Source organism: Oncorhynchus masou, chromosome 5 (genome assembly GCF_036934945.1).
Source record: "Oncorhynchus masou masou isolate Uvic2021 chromosome 5, UVic_Omas_1.1, whole genome shotgun sequence".
Lineage (NCBI taxonomy): Eukaryota > Metazoa > Chordata > Actinopteri > Salmoniformes > Salmonidae > Oncorhynchus > Oncorhynchus masou.
In genome coordinates, this window is record NC_088216.1 from 3,071,604 (window position 1) to 3,086,869 (window position 15,266).

At 49.5% G+C, this 15,266-nt stretch overlaps 1 protein-coding gene and 1 long non-coding RNA gene across 3 annotated transcripts in view; one reads left to right on the plus strand and one right to left on the minus strand.

Moving 5' to 3' along the window:
• Positions 1–15,266, minus strand: part of LOC135531036 (uncharacterized) — a 359,655-nt gene that overhangs the window by 127,358 nt on the left and 217,031 nt on the right. The window lies entirely within an intron of this gene.
• The window catches only part of LOC135531019 (MICAL-like protein 2), a 32,574-nt gene that overhangs the window by 279 nt on the left and 17,029 nt on the right, over positions 1–15,266 (plus strand). Inside the window, exons 1-6 of one of the 2 annotated variants that reach the window (XM_064959168.1) lie at positions 1–119; positions 1,639–1,687; positions 6,774–6,915; positions 7,957–8,144; positions 10,153–10,283; positions 11,663–13,087. The exon at positions 1–119 is cut by the window's left edge and continues 279 nt beyond it. In XM_064959168.1, the coding sequence (XP_064815240.1) occupies positions 1–119; positions 1,639–1,687; positions 6,774–6,915; positions 7,957–8,144; positions 10,153–10,283; positions 11,663–13,087 (2,054 nt within the window). The remainder of the gene's footprint in view (positions 120–1,638; positions 1,688–6,773; positions 6,916–7,956; positions 8,145–10,152; positions 10,284–11,662; positions 13,088–15,266) is intronic. The other variant, XM_064959173.1, reaches the window with a different exon arrangement.

Below are 15,266 nucleotides of genomic sequence, written 5' to 3' on the forward strand. Positions count from 1 at the left end.
CAGTGGTGTAAGATCCAGGTTCAGGATTACAGAGATGTCACTATCACCAACATGACAACTTCTTTCAGGGACGGGATGGCTTTCTGCGCCCTCATTCACCGAAACAGACCCGACCTCATGTAAGTAGAGGGCAGTATCGATAGAACTACTTCGAGAGTTGCGAAATTCCATGAGGAAGTTAATAAACTCGACAGTTTAACAAGGAATGAGTCTTGGTTTTTGTCTTATGGTGACACAGCGTAACCTGTATTCACTGCAACAAAGTAGCCCTTGTATGCAACACGAAATAAATATTATGTTAAAGTTTCCCTTCATGGCCTGGAGGTAGTTCCCTGTAAGTATCAGTAGCCCAACACCTTCGAAATGAAAACCCCACAACTCTTGCCAACTCAACGTGGCAGTAAACATTTGTGCTTCCTTTTTGATTTGTAAACTAATCCCCAAATTAAAAACGGAATTTAACACGATTTCTGAATACAACAATATCTGTATATCAGTGAAATCTCATCAGTGATAAAGCCTAGTCTTTTGTCGAATGTTTCTTTTAAAGACACAGTAGATGATAGGTTTACAGTAAACAGTAGGGGACCGGGTAACCGTCTCAACAGAACATGAACTATTTGAGATGATCAGTAGCCTGGGCAGTCTACTGTTTGAATGACAAGGCATCATTTCCACACGTTTCACTCCGTCTAAAGACCCAAATATATATTTATATAATCAGTGGAAAACTGGCGTGTGAGACTGACTGAGTTGCATTTTGACATTTTAATAATAGCAAAGAGAATCACTGGTCATAAGATGGAGTGACATCATTGACGCTGTCATTATGTTGGTGAGGTTCTCAAGTGAAGACGTTGTTGAATGATTCCGCAAAGGAGTCAGAGCGAATGGAATGTTTGACGTACTGTGACACCACTCCACTGATTCTGCAAAGGAGTCTGAGCGAATGGAATGTTTGACGCATTGTGACACCACTCCACTGATTCTGCAAAGGAGTCTGAGCGAATGGAATGTTTGACGCATTGTGACACCACTCCACTGATTCCGTTCCAGCCATTACCACGAGCCCGTTCTCCCCAATCAAGGTGCCACCAGCCTCCTGTGGACTAGCTTGAGATCTAGGGAATAATGCCAGGTGGCTTGCGTCAGTGGGGTGTGAGATCTAGGGAATAATGCCAGGTGGCTTGCGTCAGCGGGGTGTGAGATCTAGGGAATAATGCCAGGTGGCTTGCGTCAGCGGGGTGTGAGATCTAGGGAATAATGCCAGGTGGCTTGCGTCAGCGGGGTGTGAGATCTAGGGAATAATGCCAGGTGGCTTGCGTCAGTGGGGTGTGAGATCTAGGGAATAATGCCAGGTGGCTTGCGTCAGTGGGGTGTGAGATCTAGGGAATAATGCCAGGTGGCTTGCGTCAGTGGGGTGTGAGATCTAGGGAATAATGCCAGGTGGCTTGCGTCAGTGGGGTGTGAGATCTAGGGAATAATGCCAGGTGGCTTGCGTCAGTGGGGTGTGAGATCTAGGGAATAATGCCAGGTGGCTTGCGTCAGTGGGGTGTGAGATCTAGGGAATAATGCCAGGTGTCAGTGGTGTGATTGATGTGACATGTCATCAACCTAATCTGTGCTTCTTCTCCTCAGTGACTTTGATTCCCTGATGAAGGAGAATGTCTATGACAACAACCACCTGGTAAGTTACTGATGAACACACACAGACGTGTGATGGCGGGATGAAAAGGCTGTGGCTCGGGTGGTTGATGTCCTTGAGGATCTTTTTGGCCTTCCTTGATAGTGAGACAGAGAGAATGTTCTAGAACATAGCTGTCTACAGTAACATTCTAGCCTCGGATTATTCTGATATAGAACTACAGTAACATTCTAGCATCTGGATTATTCTGATATAGAACTACAGTAACATTCTAGCCTCTGGATTATTCTGATATAGAACTACAGTAACATTCTAGCCTCTGGATTATTCTGATATAGAACTACAGTAACATTCTAGCCTCTGGATTATTCTGATATAGAACTACAGTAACATTCTAGCCTCTGGATTATTCTGATATAGAACTACAGTAACATTCTAGCCTCTGGATTATTCTGATATAGAACTACAGTAACATTCTAGCCTCTGGATTATTCTGATATAGAACTACAGTAACATTCTAGCCTCTGGATTATTCTGATATAGAACTACAGTAACATTCTAGCCTCTGGATTATTCTGATATAGAACTACAGTAACATTCTAGCCTCTGGATTATTCTGATATAGAACTACAGTAACATTCTAGCCTCTGGATTATTCTGATATAGAACTACAGTAACATTCTAGCCTCTGGATTATTCTGATATAGAACTACAGTAACATTCTAGCCTCATGGAAAATATTCTTATTTTGAACAACCAATGAGCAACTCTGCTGTAAACCATCTGCATATTGAATGTTGAGATTGCCAGAGACCAGCCTCTATGGCAATGACAAGGAGTGGCATGTTAGCTAAAGAGACTGGTGCTCAGACTAGCCACAGCTCTGTCATGCAGTCCAGTTATTAATGATTGATGTAGTTGCCATAGTTACGTATCATCTGAAAGCAAAACATATCAACAGTTGTCCCGTTTAGATTCCACACGTAAACTTTCACTTTTGGACATTTGTGGGAATTTCTCCCGTTAGATTCCTCGGAGCAGGGAGAGGTTAGCCTGGAGGTTTCCTCGGGACAGGGAGAGGTTAGCCTGGAGGTTTCCTCGGGACAGGGAGAGGTTAGCCTGGAGGTTTTCCTCGGGACAGGGAGAGGTTAGCCTGGAGGTTTTCCTCGGGACAGGGAGAGGTTAGCCTGGAGGTTTTCCTCGGGACAGGGAGAGGTTAGCCTGGAGGTTTCCTCGGGACAGGGAGAGGTTAGCCGGGAGGTTTTCCTCGGGACAGGGAGAGGTTAGCCGGGAGGTTTTCCTCGGGACAGGGAGAGGTTAGCCGGGAGGTTTTCCTCGGGACAGGGAGAGGTTAGCCGGGAGGTTTTCCTCGGGACAGGGAGAGGTTAGCCGGGAGGTTTTCCTCGGGACAGGGAGAGGTTAGCCGGGAGGTTTTCCTCGGGACAGGGAGAGGTTAGCCGGGAGGTTTTCCTCGGGACAGGGAGAGGTTAGCCTGGAGGTTTTCCTCGGGACAGGGAGAGGTTAGCCGGGAGGTTTTCCTCGGGACAGGGAGAGGTTAGCCGGGAGGTTTCCTCTGGACAGGGAGAGGTTAGCCGGGAGGTTTCCTCAGAGCAGGGAGAGGTTAGCCGGGAGGTTTCCTCTGGACAGGGAGAGTTTAGCCGGGAGGTTTCCTCGGGACAGGGAGAGGTTAGCCGGGAGGTTTTCCTCGGGACAGGGAGAGGTTAGCCGGGAGGTTTCCTCGGGACAGGGAGAGGTTAGCCTGGAGATTTCCTCGGGACAGGGAGAGGTTAGCCTGGAGGTTTTCCTCGGGACAGGGAGAGGTTAGCCTGGAGGTTTCCTCGGGACAGGGAGAGGTTAGCCTGGAGGTTTCCTCGGGACAGGGAGAGGTTAGCCTGGAGGTTTTCCTCGGGACAGGGAGAGGTTAGCCGGGAGGTTTCCCTCGGGACAGGGAGAGGTTAGCCGGGAGGTTTTCCTCGGGACAGGGAGAGAGAAGGGAGAGGTTAACCTGGATTGTGTGTGTGTGTGTCATGGCTGGCCTGCCTTCAGAAGTGAAAGTTGGATCATAGTAATGTAAACAGCTTTTTTTTTATAGCTGTGTTGATGAACTGATAACACTCAGCTGGCTTCAGACACGTTGTTTATCACATCATGTTGTCACGGTGTACAGATCAAATGGCACCCTATTCCCTAAATAGTGCACTAGTTTTCACCAGGGTCCGTAGGACTTGGGTCAAATGTAGTGGACTACATAGGGAACAGGTTCCTACTGGGAATGCTGTTATGGAGGAGCTCTTCTTTCCTTCCGTTCTGCTGTCATGGAGACGGTGGTCCTGGAGATGGTGTGGAGAGGAAAGCTTGTCCTGCTGCGCGCGCACACACATACATACATACATACACACATACATACACACATACATGCATACATACACACATACATACATACATACATACACACATACATACATACACACATACATACATACACACATACATACATACACGCATACATACATACATGCATACATGCATACACACACACACACACACACACACACACACACACACACACACACACACACACACACACACATATATACATACAGTGGGGCAAAACAGTATTTCGTCAGCCACCAATTGTGCAAGTTCTCCCACTTAAAAAGATGAGAGAGGTCTGTAATTTTCATCATAGGTACACTTCAACTATGACAGACAAAATGAGAAGAAAAAATCCAGAAAATCACATTGTAGGATTTTTAATGAATTTATTTGCAAATTATGTTGGAAAATAAGTATTCGGTCACCTACAAACAAGCAAGATTTCTGGCTCCAACAGAGCTGTAACTTCTTCTTTAAGAGGCTCCTCTGTCATCCACTCGTTACCTGTATTAATGGCACCTGTTTGAAGTTGTTATCAGTATAAAAGATACCTGTCCACAACCTCAAACAGTCACACACCAAACTCCGCTATGGCCAAGACCAAAGAGCTGTGAAAGGACACCAGAAACAAAATTGTAGACCTGCACCAGGCTGGGAAGACTGAATCTGCAATAGGTAAGCAGCTTGGTTTGAAGAAATCAACTGTGGGAGCAATTATTAGGAAATGGAAGACATACAAGACCACTGATAATCTCCCTCGATCTGGGGCTCCACGCAAGATCACACCCCGTGGGGTCAAAATGATCACAAGAACGGTGAGCATAAATCCCAGAACCACACGGGGGACCTAGTGAATGACCTGCAGAGAGCTGGGACCAAAGTAACAAAGACTACCATCAGTAACACACTACGCCGCCAGGGACTCAAATCCTGCAGTGCCAGACGTGTCCCCCTGCTTAAGCCAGTACATGTCCAGGCCCGTCTGAAGTTTGCTAGAGAGCATTTGGATGATCCAGAAGAAGATTGGGAGAATGTCATATGTTCAGATGAAACCAAAATATAACTTTTTGGTAAAAACTCAACTCGTCGTGTTTGGAGGACAAAGAATGCTGAGTTGCATCCAAAGAACACCATGCCTACTGTGAAGCATGGGGGTGGAAACATCATGCTTTGGGGCTGTTTTTCTGCAAAGGGACCAGGACGACTGATCCGTGTACAGGAAAGAAGGAATGGGGCCATGTATCGTGAGATTTTGAGTGAAAACCTCCTTCCATCAGATAGGGCATTGAAGATGAAACATGGCTGGGTCTTTCAGCATGACAATGATCCCAAACATACCGCCCGGGCAACAAAGGACTGGCTTCGTAAGAAGCATTTCAAGGTCCTGGAGTGGCCTAGCCAGTCTCCAGATCTCAGCCCCATAGAAAATCTTTGGAGGGAGTTGAAAGTCTGTGTTGCCCAGCAACAGCCCCAAAACATCACTTCTCTAGAGGAGATCTGCATGGAGGAATGGGCCAAAATACCAGCAACAGTGTGTGAAAACCTTGTGAAAACTTACAGAAAACATTTGACCTCTGTCATTGCCAACAAAGGGTATATAACAAAGTATTGAGAAACTTTTGTTATTGCCCAAATACTTATTTTCCACCATAATATGCAAATAAATTCATATAAAATCCTACAACGTGATTTTCTGGATTTTTTTTCTCACCTTGTCTGACATAGTTGAAGTGTACCTATGATGAAAATTACAGGCCTCATCTGTTTAAGTGGGAGAACTTGCACAATTGGTGGCTGACTAAATACTTTTTTGCCCCATTGTGTATACACACACACACACACTTTGACTGTTGAAACCCCGGGGCTTTCCATTCTTTCTCCCAGTCATGAAGAAAGCCAGGAACATTTCTGACAGGAAAGTGAGGAATCTAACACGAGAAATTCCCAAGAACTCCAGACTGTTGATGGTCCTGGTTTCTCTTTCTGTCCTGAATCATTGCTGTGATCTGTCCTGTCCTGTCTTGTTTGTTTTCTTTTCATACTTTTTGTTCTGGTCTAAATATGCAGCTTTAGAACCAGGCCAGCCAGCCAGGCCAGCTACTTCAGTTGCTCAGGCTGTATTCACACAGACAGTCCATTAAAACACTGAGACGTACATAGCAGCTACTGTAAACAAGGAGTTAACTCACATTCTGCCAAGCAAATTCAGAAATTAGTGGACCGGGATTTCTCAAACACAGAAATAGTAACAAAGACCTCTCTCTTTCTCACACACAAAGTCACTTTACCAGCTATTCCAGTCATGTGTGGTGTGGGAGTATTGGAATGAGAACAACGCTTTGTCTCCGAGTCTCTGCCTCTATAGACCAATGGGAGTATTGGAATGAGAACAACACCTTGTCTCTGCCTCTATGGACCAATGGGAGCATTGGAATGAGAACAACGCTTTGTCTCTGAGTCTCTGCCTCTACAGACCAGTCCCTAAGTCAGCAGATCTTGATATCTACAGTGTGTTGTAGCATGGTTCTGTCAATCTTGATAACAATATCGAAATCACATGCTTGGTAAACAACAGGTGTAGACTGACAGCTGATTGGTCCTTCCCAACAAGGCAGAGAGAAAGAACATAGACAAGTAGTACAACAGTAATCACATGTCAATAAACACACAATGAGTAACGATAACTTGGATCTATACAGTAGTGAGTCCATGTGTAGGGGTACGAGGTCATAACTTCTATCTGTGTTCCCAGGCGTTCCGGGTAGCGGAGGATGAGTTGGGGATCCCAGCTCTGTTAGATGCTGAGGACATGGTGGCCCTGAAGATACCAGACAGACTCAGTATTCTGACATATGTCTCACAATACTACAACTACTTCCATGGCAAATCACCGAGTGAGTAGTACACATACACACATACATATTGAGTAAACATGTGCAAGCATACATACACGTGACACGCTGCCCACACGATACTCACACGCTGCCCCCATGATACTGACATGCTGCCCACACGATACTCACACGCTGCCCACACGATACTGACACGCTGCCCACACGATACTGACACGCTGCCCACACGATACTGACACGCTGCCCACACGATACTGACACGCTGCCCACACGATACTGACACGCTGCCCACACGATACTGACACGCTGCCCACACGATACTCACACGCTGCCCACACGATACTGACACGCTGCCCCCACGATACTGACACGCTGCCCCCACGATACTGACACGCTGCCCCCACGATACTCACACGCTGCCCCCACGATACTCACAGGCTGCCCCCACGATACTCACACGCTGCCCACAGGCTGCCCCCACGATACTCACAGGCTGCCCCCACGATACTCACAGGCTGCCCCCACGATACTCACAGGCTGCCCCCACGATACTCACAGGCTGCCCCCACGATACTCACAGGCTGCCCCCACGATACTCACAGGCTGCCCCCACGATACTCACAGGCTGCCCCCACGATACTCACAGGCTGCCCCCACGATACTCACAGGCTGCCCCCACGATACTCACAGGCTGCCCCCACGATACTCACAGGCTGCCCCCACGATACTCACAGGCTGCCCCCACGATACTCACAGGCTGCCCCCACGATACTCACAGGCTGCCCCCACGATACTCACAGGCTGCCCCCACGATACTCACAGGCTGCCCCCACGATACTCACAGGCTGCCCACACGATACTCACACGCTGCCCACACGATACTCACACGCTGCCCACACGATACTCACACGCTGCCCACACGATACTCACACGCTGCCCACACGATACTCACACGCTGCCCACACGATACTCACAGGCTGCCCCCACGATATGGGGACACACATACTGTGATGAACTTTGTGATCAAGTGTGTGTGTGTGTGTGTGTGTGTGTGTGTGTGTGTGTGTGTGTGTGTGTGTGTAGTTGGCGGCATGGCAGGGATAAAGCGTCCAGCGGAGGCATCCACAGAAGAGGGGCCTTCTGGGAAAAAGAACCAAGCAGTTGTCTCCAAGGTCTTCCCCGCCTCTACCCCCTCTAAATCCGCTACTGAGAACCGCCCTCCCCCCTCCTCCTCACCTAAAGCCTCAACCAGACCAGACAGGGCAGCACAGGTATGGATCTCCTTTAAATACTCTTGTCCAGGGTTGCCCAACCCTGTTCCTGGAGGTTACCCTCCTGTTGGTTTTAACTCCAACCCTGTTCCTGGAGGTTACCCTCCTGTTGGTTTTAACTCCAACCCTGTTCCTGGAGAGATACCCTCCTGTAGGTTTTAACTCCATCCCTGTTCCTAGAGGTTACCCTCCTGTTGGTTTAAACTCCAACCCTGTTCCTGGAGAGATACCCTCCTGTAGGTTTTAACTCCAACCCTGTTCCTGGAGAGATTACCCTCCTGTAGGTTTTAACTCCAACCCTGTTCCTGGAGAGATACCCTCCTGTAGGTTTTAACTCCAACCCTGTTCCTGGAGAGATTACCCTCCTGTAGGTTTAAACTCCAACCCTGTTCCTGGAGAGATGCCCTCCTGTAGGTTGAGACTGGTGGCCTACAGACAGGTGCTTTGTCAAAGCCTGTGTCAGATCCTCCAGTGAGTGTCGTTGAGACTGGTGGCCTACGGACAGGTGCTTTGTCAAAGCCTGTGTCGGACCCTCCAGTGAGTGTCGTTGAGACTGGTGGCCTACGGACAGTTGCTTTGTCAAAGCCTGTGTCGGACCCTCCAGTGAGTGTCGTTGAGACTGGTGGCCTACGAACAGTTGCTTTGTCAAAGCCTGTGTCGGACCCTCCAGTGAGTGTCGTTGAGACTGGTGGCCTACAGATAGGTGCTTTGTCAAAGCCTGTGTCAGATCCTCCAGTGAGAGTCGTTGAGACTGGTGGCCTACGGACAGGTGCTTTGTCAAAGCCTGTGTCGGACCCTCCAGTGAGTGTCGTTGAGACTGGTGGCCTACGGACAGGTGCTTTGTCAAAGCCTGTGTCGGACCCTCCAGTGAGAGTCGTTGAGACTGGTGGCCTACGGACAGGTGCTTTGTCAAAGCCTGTGTCGGACCCTCCAGTGAGAGTCGTTGAGACTGGTGGCCTACGAACAGGTGCTTTGTCAAAGCCTGTGTCGGACCCTCCAGTGAGTGTCGTTGAGACTGGTGGCCTACGAACAGGTGCTTTGTCAAAGCCTGTGTCGGACCCTCCAGTGAGTGTCGTTGAGACTGGTGGCCTACGAACAGTTGCTTTGTCAAAGCCTGTGTCGGACCCTCCAGTGAGTGTCGTTGAGACTGGTGGCCTACGAACAGTTGCTTTGTCAAAGCCTGTGTCGGACCCTCCAGTGAGTGTCGTTGAGACTGGTGGCCTACGATCAGGTGCTTTGTCAAAGCCTGTGTCGGACCCTCCAGTGAGTGTCGTTGAGACTGGTGGCCTACGATCAGGTGCTTTGTCAAAGCCTGTGTCAGATAATTGGCTCAATATAACGAGTTGAGGATCACAATAAGAGTCTCCTCTTTTCTAGTGTAGGTTTATGATTCAACATGTTTTTGTTTCTGGCGATTTTAGTAATAATAACCCACTGTAGTACCTCCAACAACCCCTAGGTGTCTGTGGACCCTACGTCAAATACTCCTGTTGTAACTAACAGCAGTGGACCCTACGTCAAATACTCCTGTTGTAACTAACAGCAGTGGACCCTACGTCAAATACTCCTGTTGTAACTAACAGCAGTGGACCCTACGTCAAATACTCCTGTTGTAGCTAACAGCAGTGGACTCTACGTCAAATACTCCTGTTGTAACTAACAGCAGTGGACCCTACGTCAAATACTCCTGTTGTAGCTAACAGCAGTGGACCCTACGTCAAATACTCCTGTTGTAGCTAACAGCAGTGGACTCTACGTCAAATACTCCTGTTGTAGCTAACAGCAGTGGACCCTACGTCAAATACTCCTGTTGTAACTAACAGCAGTGGACTCTACGTCAAATACTCCTGTTGTAACTAACAGCAGTGGACCCTACGTCAAATACTCCTGTTGTAACTAACAGCAGTGGACTCTACGTCAAATATTCCTGTTGTAACTAACAGCAGTGGACCCTACGTCAAATACTCCAGTTGTAACTAACAGAAGGCTAATCTGTCTCCCCCCCCAGAAGGATGTGTCGTCGGAGCGATCCAATAAGACGGGGACTCTGAGCAGTAAGTGTTCCGTGTGTAATAGACACGTCCATCTGGTCCAGAGACACCTAGTGGATGGGAGGCTGTATCACAGGAGCTGTGCCAGGTAAGAGCTGACCGTTTAACCCTGTTAATGACTCCACCCTGTTAATGACTCCACCCTGTTAATGACTCCGCCCTGTTAATGACTCCGCCCTGTTAATGACTCCGCCCTGTTAATGACTCCGCCCTGTTAATGACTCCGCCCTGTTAATGACTCCGCCCTGTTAATGACTCCGCCCTGTTAATGACTCCGCCCTGTTAATGACTCCGCCCTGTTAATGACTCCGCCCTGTTAATGACTCCGCCCTGTTAATGACTCCGCCCTGTTAATGACTCCGCCCTGTTAATGACTCCGCCCTGTTAATGACTCCGCCCTGTTAATGACTCCGCCCTGTTAATGACTCCGCCCTGTTAATGACTCCGCCCTGTTAATGACTCCGCCCTGTTAATGACTCCGCCCTGTAAATGACTCCGCCCTGTAAATGACTGAGCTGTATTGAAATGGTTAACTGTATAGAGCTGTACTTCACACTGTGTTCATTGCTGTAACATGTATCAGTCTATAGGTGGAGACAGAGATCTGGTTGGTTGACAGACGTGCAGACAGACACAATTTTCTTAATGTTTGTGTTTCAACTACCACTGGTCTCCTGTGTTCTGCATCATGTCTGTTCTGCGTCATGTCTGTTCCCGTGTTCTGCGTCGTGTCTGTTCCCGTGTTCTGGGTCGTGTCTGTTCCCGTGTTCTGCGTCGTGTGTGTTCCCGTGTTCTGGGTCGTGTCTGTTCCCGTGTTCTGGGTCGTGTCTGTTCCCGTGTTCTGCGTCGTGTCTGTTCCCGTGTTCTGTGTCTGTTCCCGTGTTCTGCGTCTGTTCCCGTGTTCTGGGTCGTGTCTGTTCCCGTGTTCTGCGTCGTGTCTGTTCCCGTGTTCTGCGTCGTGTCTGTTCCCGTGTTCTGCGTCGTGTCTGTTCCCGTGTTCTGTGTCTGTTCCCGTGTTCTGCATCGTGTCTGTTCCCGTGTTCTGCGTCGTGTCTGTTCCCGTGTTCTGTGTCTGTTCCCGTGTTCTGCGTCTGTTCCCGTGTTCTGCGTCTGTTCCCGTGTTCTGCGTCGTGTCTGTTCCCGTGTTCTGCGTCGTGTCTGTTCCCGTGTTCTGCGTCGTGTCTGTTCCCGTGTTCTGCGTCGTGTCTGTTCCCGTGTTCTGCGTCGTGTCTGTTCCCGTGTTCTGCGTCGTGTCTGTTCCCGTGTTCTGCGTCGTGTCTGTTCCCGTGTTCTGCGTCGTGTCTGTTCCCGTGTTCTGCGTCGTGTCTGTTCCCGTGTTCTGTGTCTGTTCCCGTGTTCTGTGTCTGTTCCCGTGTTCTGTGTCTGTTCCCGTGTTCTGCGTCGTGTCTGTTCCCGTGTTCTCCATATATAGGTGATCTATGTCATGTCTGTTCCCGTGTTCTCCAGGTGTAGTGAGTGTTCCACCACTCTACTGTCTGGTAACTGTAAACCTGGACCAACACCAGGCTCCTTCATCTGTACCTCCCACCACCACCCCCAGGGGGCGCTGCCAACACACACCCCTCTCCGAGACCTGCCCAAAAACAACCATACTACTCCTGCTGAATCCAAATACACCCCTCACCCTCCTCCCACTGTCCAGACCACCCCTCTCTCATACCTGCCCAAAAACAACCCTACTACCACTACCCCTTCTTCCTCCAAATACACCCCTCACCCTCCTCCCACTGTCCAGACCACCCCTCTCTCATACCTGCCCAAAAACAACCCTACGACCCCTTCTTCCTCCAAAAACACCCCTCACCCTCCTCCCACTGTCCAGACCACCCCTCTCTCATACCTGCCCAAAAACAACCCTACGACCCCTTCCTCCAAATACACCCCTCACCCTCCTCCCACTGTCCAGACCACCCCTCTCTCAGACCTCTCCAGGAAATCCCCCGGAGCCAAATACACAGACCCCCCGAAATCCACCCCAGCTCCGACGCCCACCAGTACCCCCTCCAAACTTGTCCCTAGCTGGCTGAGCTCCAAATCAGACGGATCCAAAAGCACTACCCCCTCTGCCTCCTCCTCGCGGCCCAGCCCGGGGCTCTCCTCCCTGGGCATAGTGAGCCCCGCAGCCCCTGGACCCACTGCAGTCCCACGGAACTTCAACACGACAACTACCCAGCAGGCCCGGCTCCAGTTCTTCCAATCTGGGAACACCACCACTGGGCAGGAGAACCAGGGCAAGACCCAGACTCCGGGACGGGCACCGAGTCTACCCACAAATAGAGTCCCGAACGCTGGCACACAGGGGACAGTAGTGGGGGTTGGCCAAGGTGTGAGTGTGGTAGTGAGTTTGGGTGGCAGTGGGGTAGGGGGTAAGGGAGAGGGTGGGGGTAAGGGAGGGGATAAGGGTGTGAATGTGGTGCTAGGTGGGGACAGGGATGTGGTTCAGGGTAGAGGTATAGTTGTCTTCAAGGTGGATAGTGATGTGAAAGCCTCTCCATCTAAAGAAGACTGCAGTACCAAGAACCAGGCTGCTGCTGTCGTCACTAAGAAACTAACAGAGAACAACACCACAACAACAGCTGGTGCTGTCATCACTAAGAAACTAGCAGACAACAACACCACAACAGCTGGTGCTGTCATCACTAAGAAACTAACAGAGAACAACACCACAACAGCTGGTGCTGTCATCACTAAGAAACTAACAGAGAACAGCACCACAACAGCTGCTGCTGTTGTCACTAAGAAACTAACAGAGAACAACACAACAGCTGGTGCTGTCATCACTAAGAAACTAACAGACAACAACACCACAACAACAGCTGGTGCTTCAAGTCCTCCGTGGCATCCTGTAGGACTGAAGAAGACCGAGAACAGGTGAGACTTCTCAGATATTCTCAGAACTCAACTCTCCTCAGGAGCACGTTTAGTTTTTTTGCCGTGGCGCTGCACAGCTGATTCAAATAATCAACCAATCGTAACGCTTTGATCATTTGAATCAGCTGTGTCGTGTTAGGCAGCACTTCATTTATAGATCGGGAAGTCCCGCGAACACATAGTGAGCGTGAACGAGGGGGTTTATCCTGGGGCTCTAAGGTACCAGAACACATAGTGAGAGGGGGGTTATCCTGGGGCTCTAAGGTACCAGAACACATAGTGAGAGGGGGGTTATCCTGGGGCTCTAAGATACCAGAACACATAGTGAGAGGGGGGTTATCCTGGGGCTCTAAGATACCAGAACACATAGTGAGAGGGGGGTTATCCTGGGGCTCTAAGGTACCAGAACACATAGTGAGAGGGGGGTTATCCTGGGGGCTCTAAGGTACCAGAACACATAGTGAGAGGGGGTTATCCTGGGGCTCTAAGGTACCAGAACACATAGTGAGAGGGGGTTATCCTGGGGGCTCTAAGGTACCAGAACACATAGTGAGAGGGGGTTATCCTGGGGCTCTAAGATACCAGAACACATAGTGAGAGGGGGTTATCCTGGGGGCTCTAAGATACCAGAACACATAGTGAGAGGGGGTTATCCTGGGGGCTCTAAGATACCAGAACACATAGTGAGAGGGGGGTTATCCTGGGGCTCTAAGGTACCAGAACACATAGTGAGAGGGGGTTATCCTGGGGCTCTAAGGTACCAGAACACATAGTGAGATCCTGGGGGGGGTATCCTGGGGCTCTAAGGTACCAGAACACATAGTGAGAGGGGGTTATCCTGGGGCTCTAAGGTACCAGAACACATAGTGAGAGGGGGGTTATCCTGGGGGCTCTAAGATACCAGAACACATAGTGAGAGGGGGGTTATCCTGGGGGCTCTAAGATACCAGAACACATAGTGAGAGGGGGGTTATCCTGGGGCTCTAAGATACCAGAACACATAGTGAGAGGGGGGTTATCCTGGGGCTCTAAGGTACCAGAACACATAGTGAGAGGGGGTTATCCTGGGGCTCTAAGGTACCAGAACACATAGTGAGAGGGGGTTATCCTGGGGCTCTAAGGTACCAGAACACATAGTGAGAGGGGGTTATCCTGGGGCTCTAAGATACCAGAACACATAGTGAGAGGGGGGTTATCCTGGGGCTCTAAGGTACCAGAACACATAGTGAGAGGGGGGTTATCCTGGGGCTCTAAGGTACCAGAACACATAGTGAGAGGGGGTTATCCTGGGGCTCTAAGGTACCAGAACACATAGTGAGAGGGGGGTTATCCTGGGGGCTCTAAGGTACCAGAACACATAGTGAGAGGGGGGTTATCCTGGGGCTCTAAGATACCAGAACACATAGCGAGAGGGGGGGGGTATCCTGGGGCTCTAAGGTACCAGAACACATAGTGAGAGGGGGGTTGTCCTGGGGCTCTAAGATACCAGAACACATAGTGAGAGGGGGGTTATCCTGGGGCTCTAAGATACCAGAACACATAGTGAGAGGGGGGTTATCCTGGGGCTCTAAGGTACCAGAACACATAGCGAGAGGGGGGGGGTATCCTGGGGCTCTAAGGTACCAGAACACATAGTGAGAGGGGGGTTATCCGTGAGCGTGAACTCGGGGTCTGTGAGAGCCAGAAATCTTGCTTGTTTGTAGGTGACCAAATACTTATTTTCCACCATAATTTGCAATTAAATTCATTAAAAATCCTACAATGTAATTTTCTGGATTTTTTTTTCTCTCATTTTGTCTGTCATAGTTGAAGTGTACCTATGATGAAAATTACAGGCCTCTCATCTTTTTAAGTGGGAGAACTTGCACAATTGGTTGCTGAATAAATACTTTTTTGCCCCACTGTATATAGGCCTCCTTATGTTATAATATGAAGCACGTTCACGTTAACTTCACAGTACACAACCGAGTTCGTAAAGGGAACATAAAAATCCTCCCTTGTCAAGTCCATTTGGCCCCCGAGAGTCCATTTGGCCCCTTTTTAAGTGGGAGAACTTAATTGGTGGCTGAATAAATACTTTTTTGCCCCACTGAGAGTCCATTTGGCCCCCGAGAGTCCATTTGGCCCCCATTTGGCCCCCGAGAGTCAATTTGAGAGTCCATTTGGCCCCGAGAGTCAA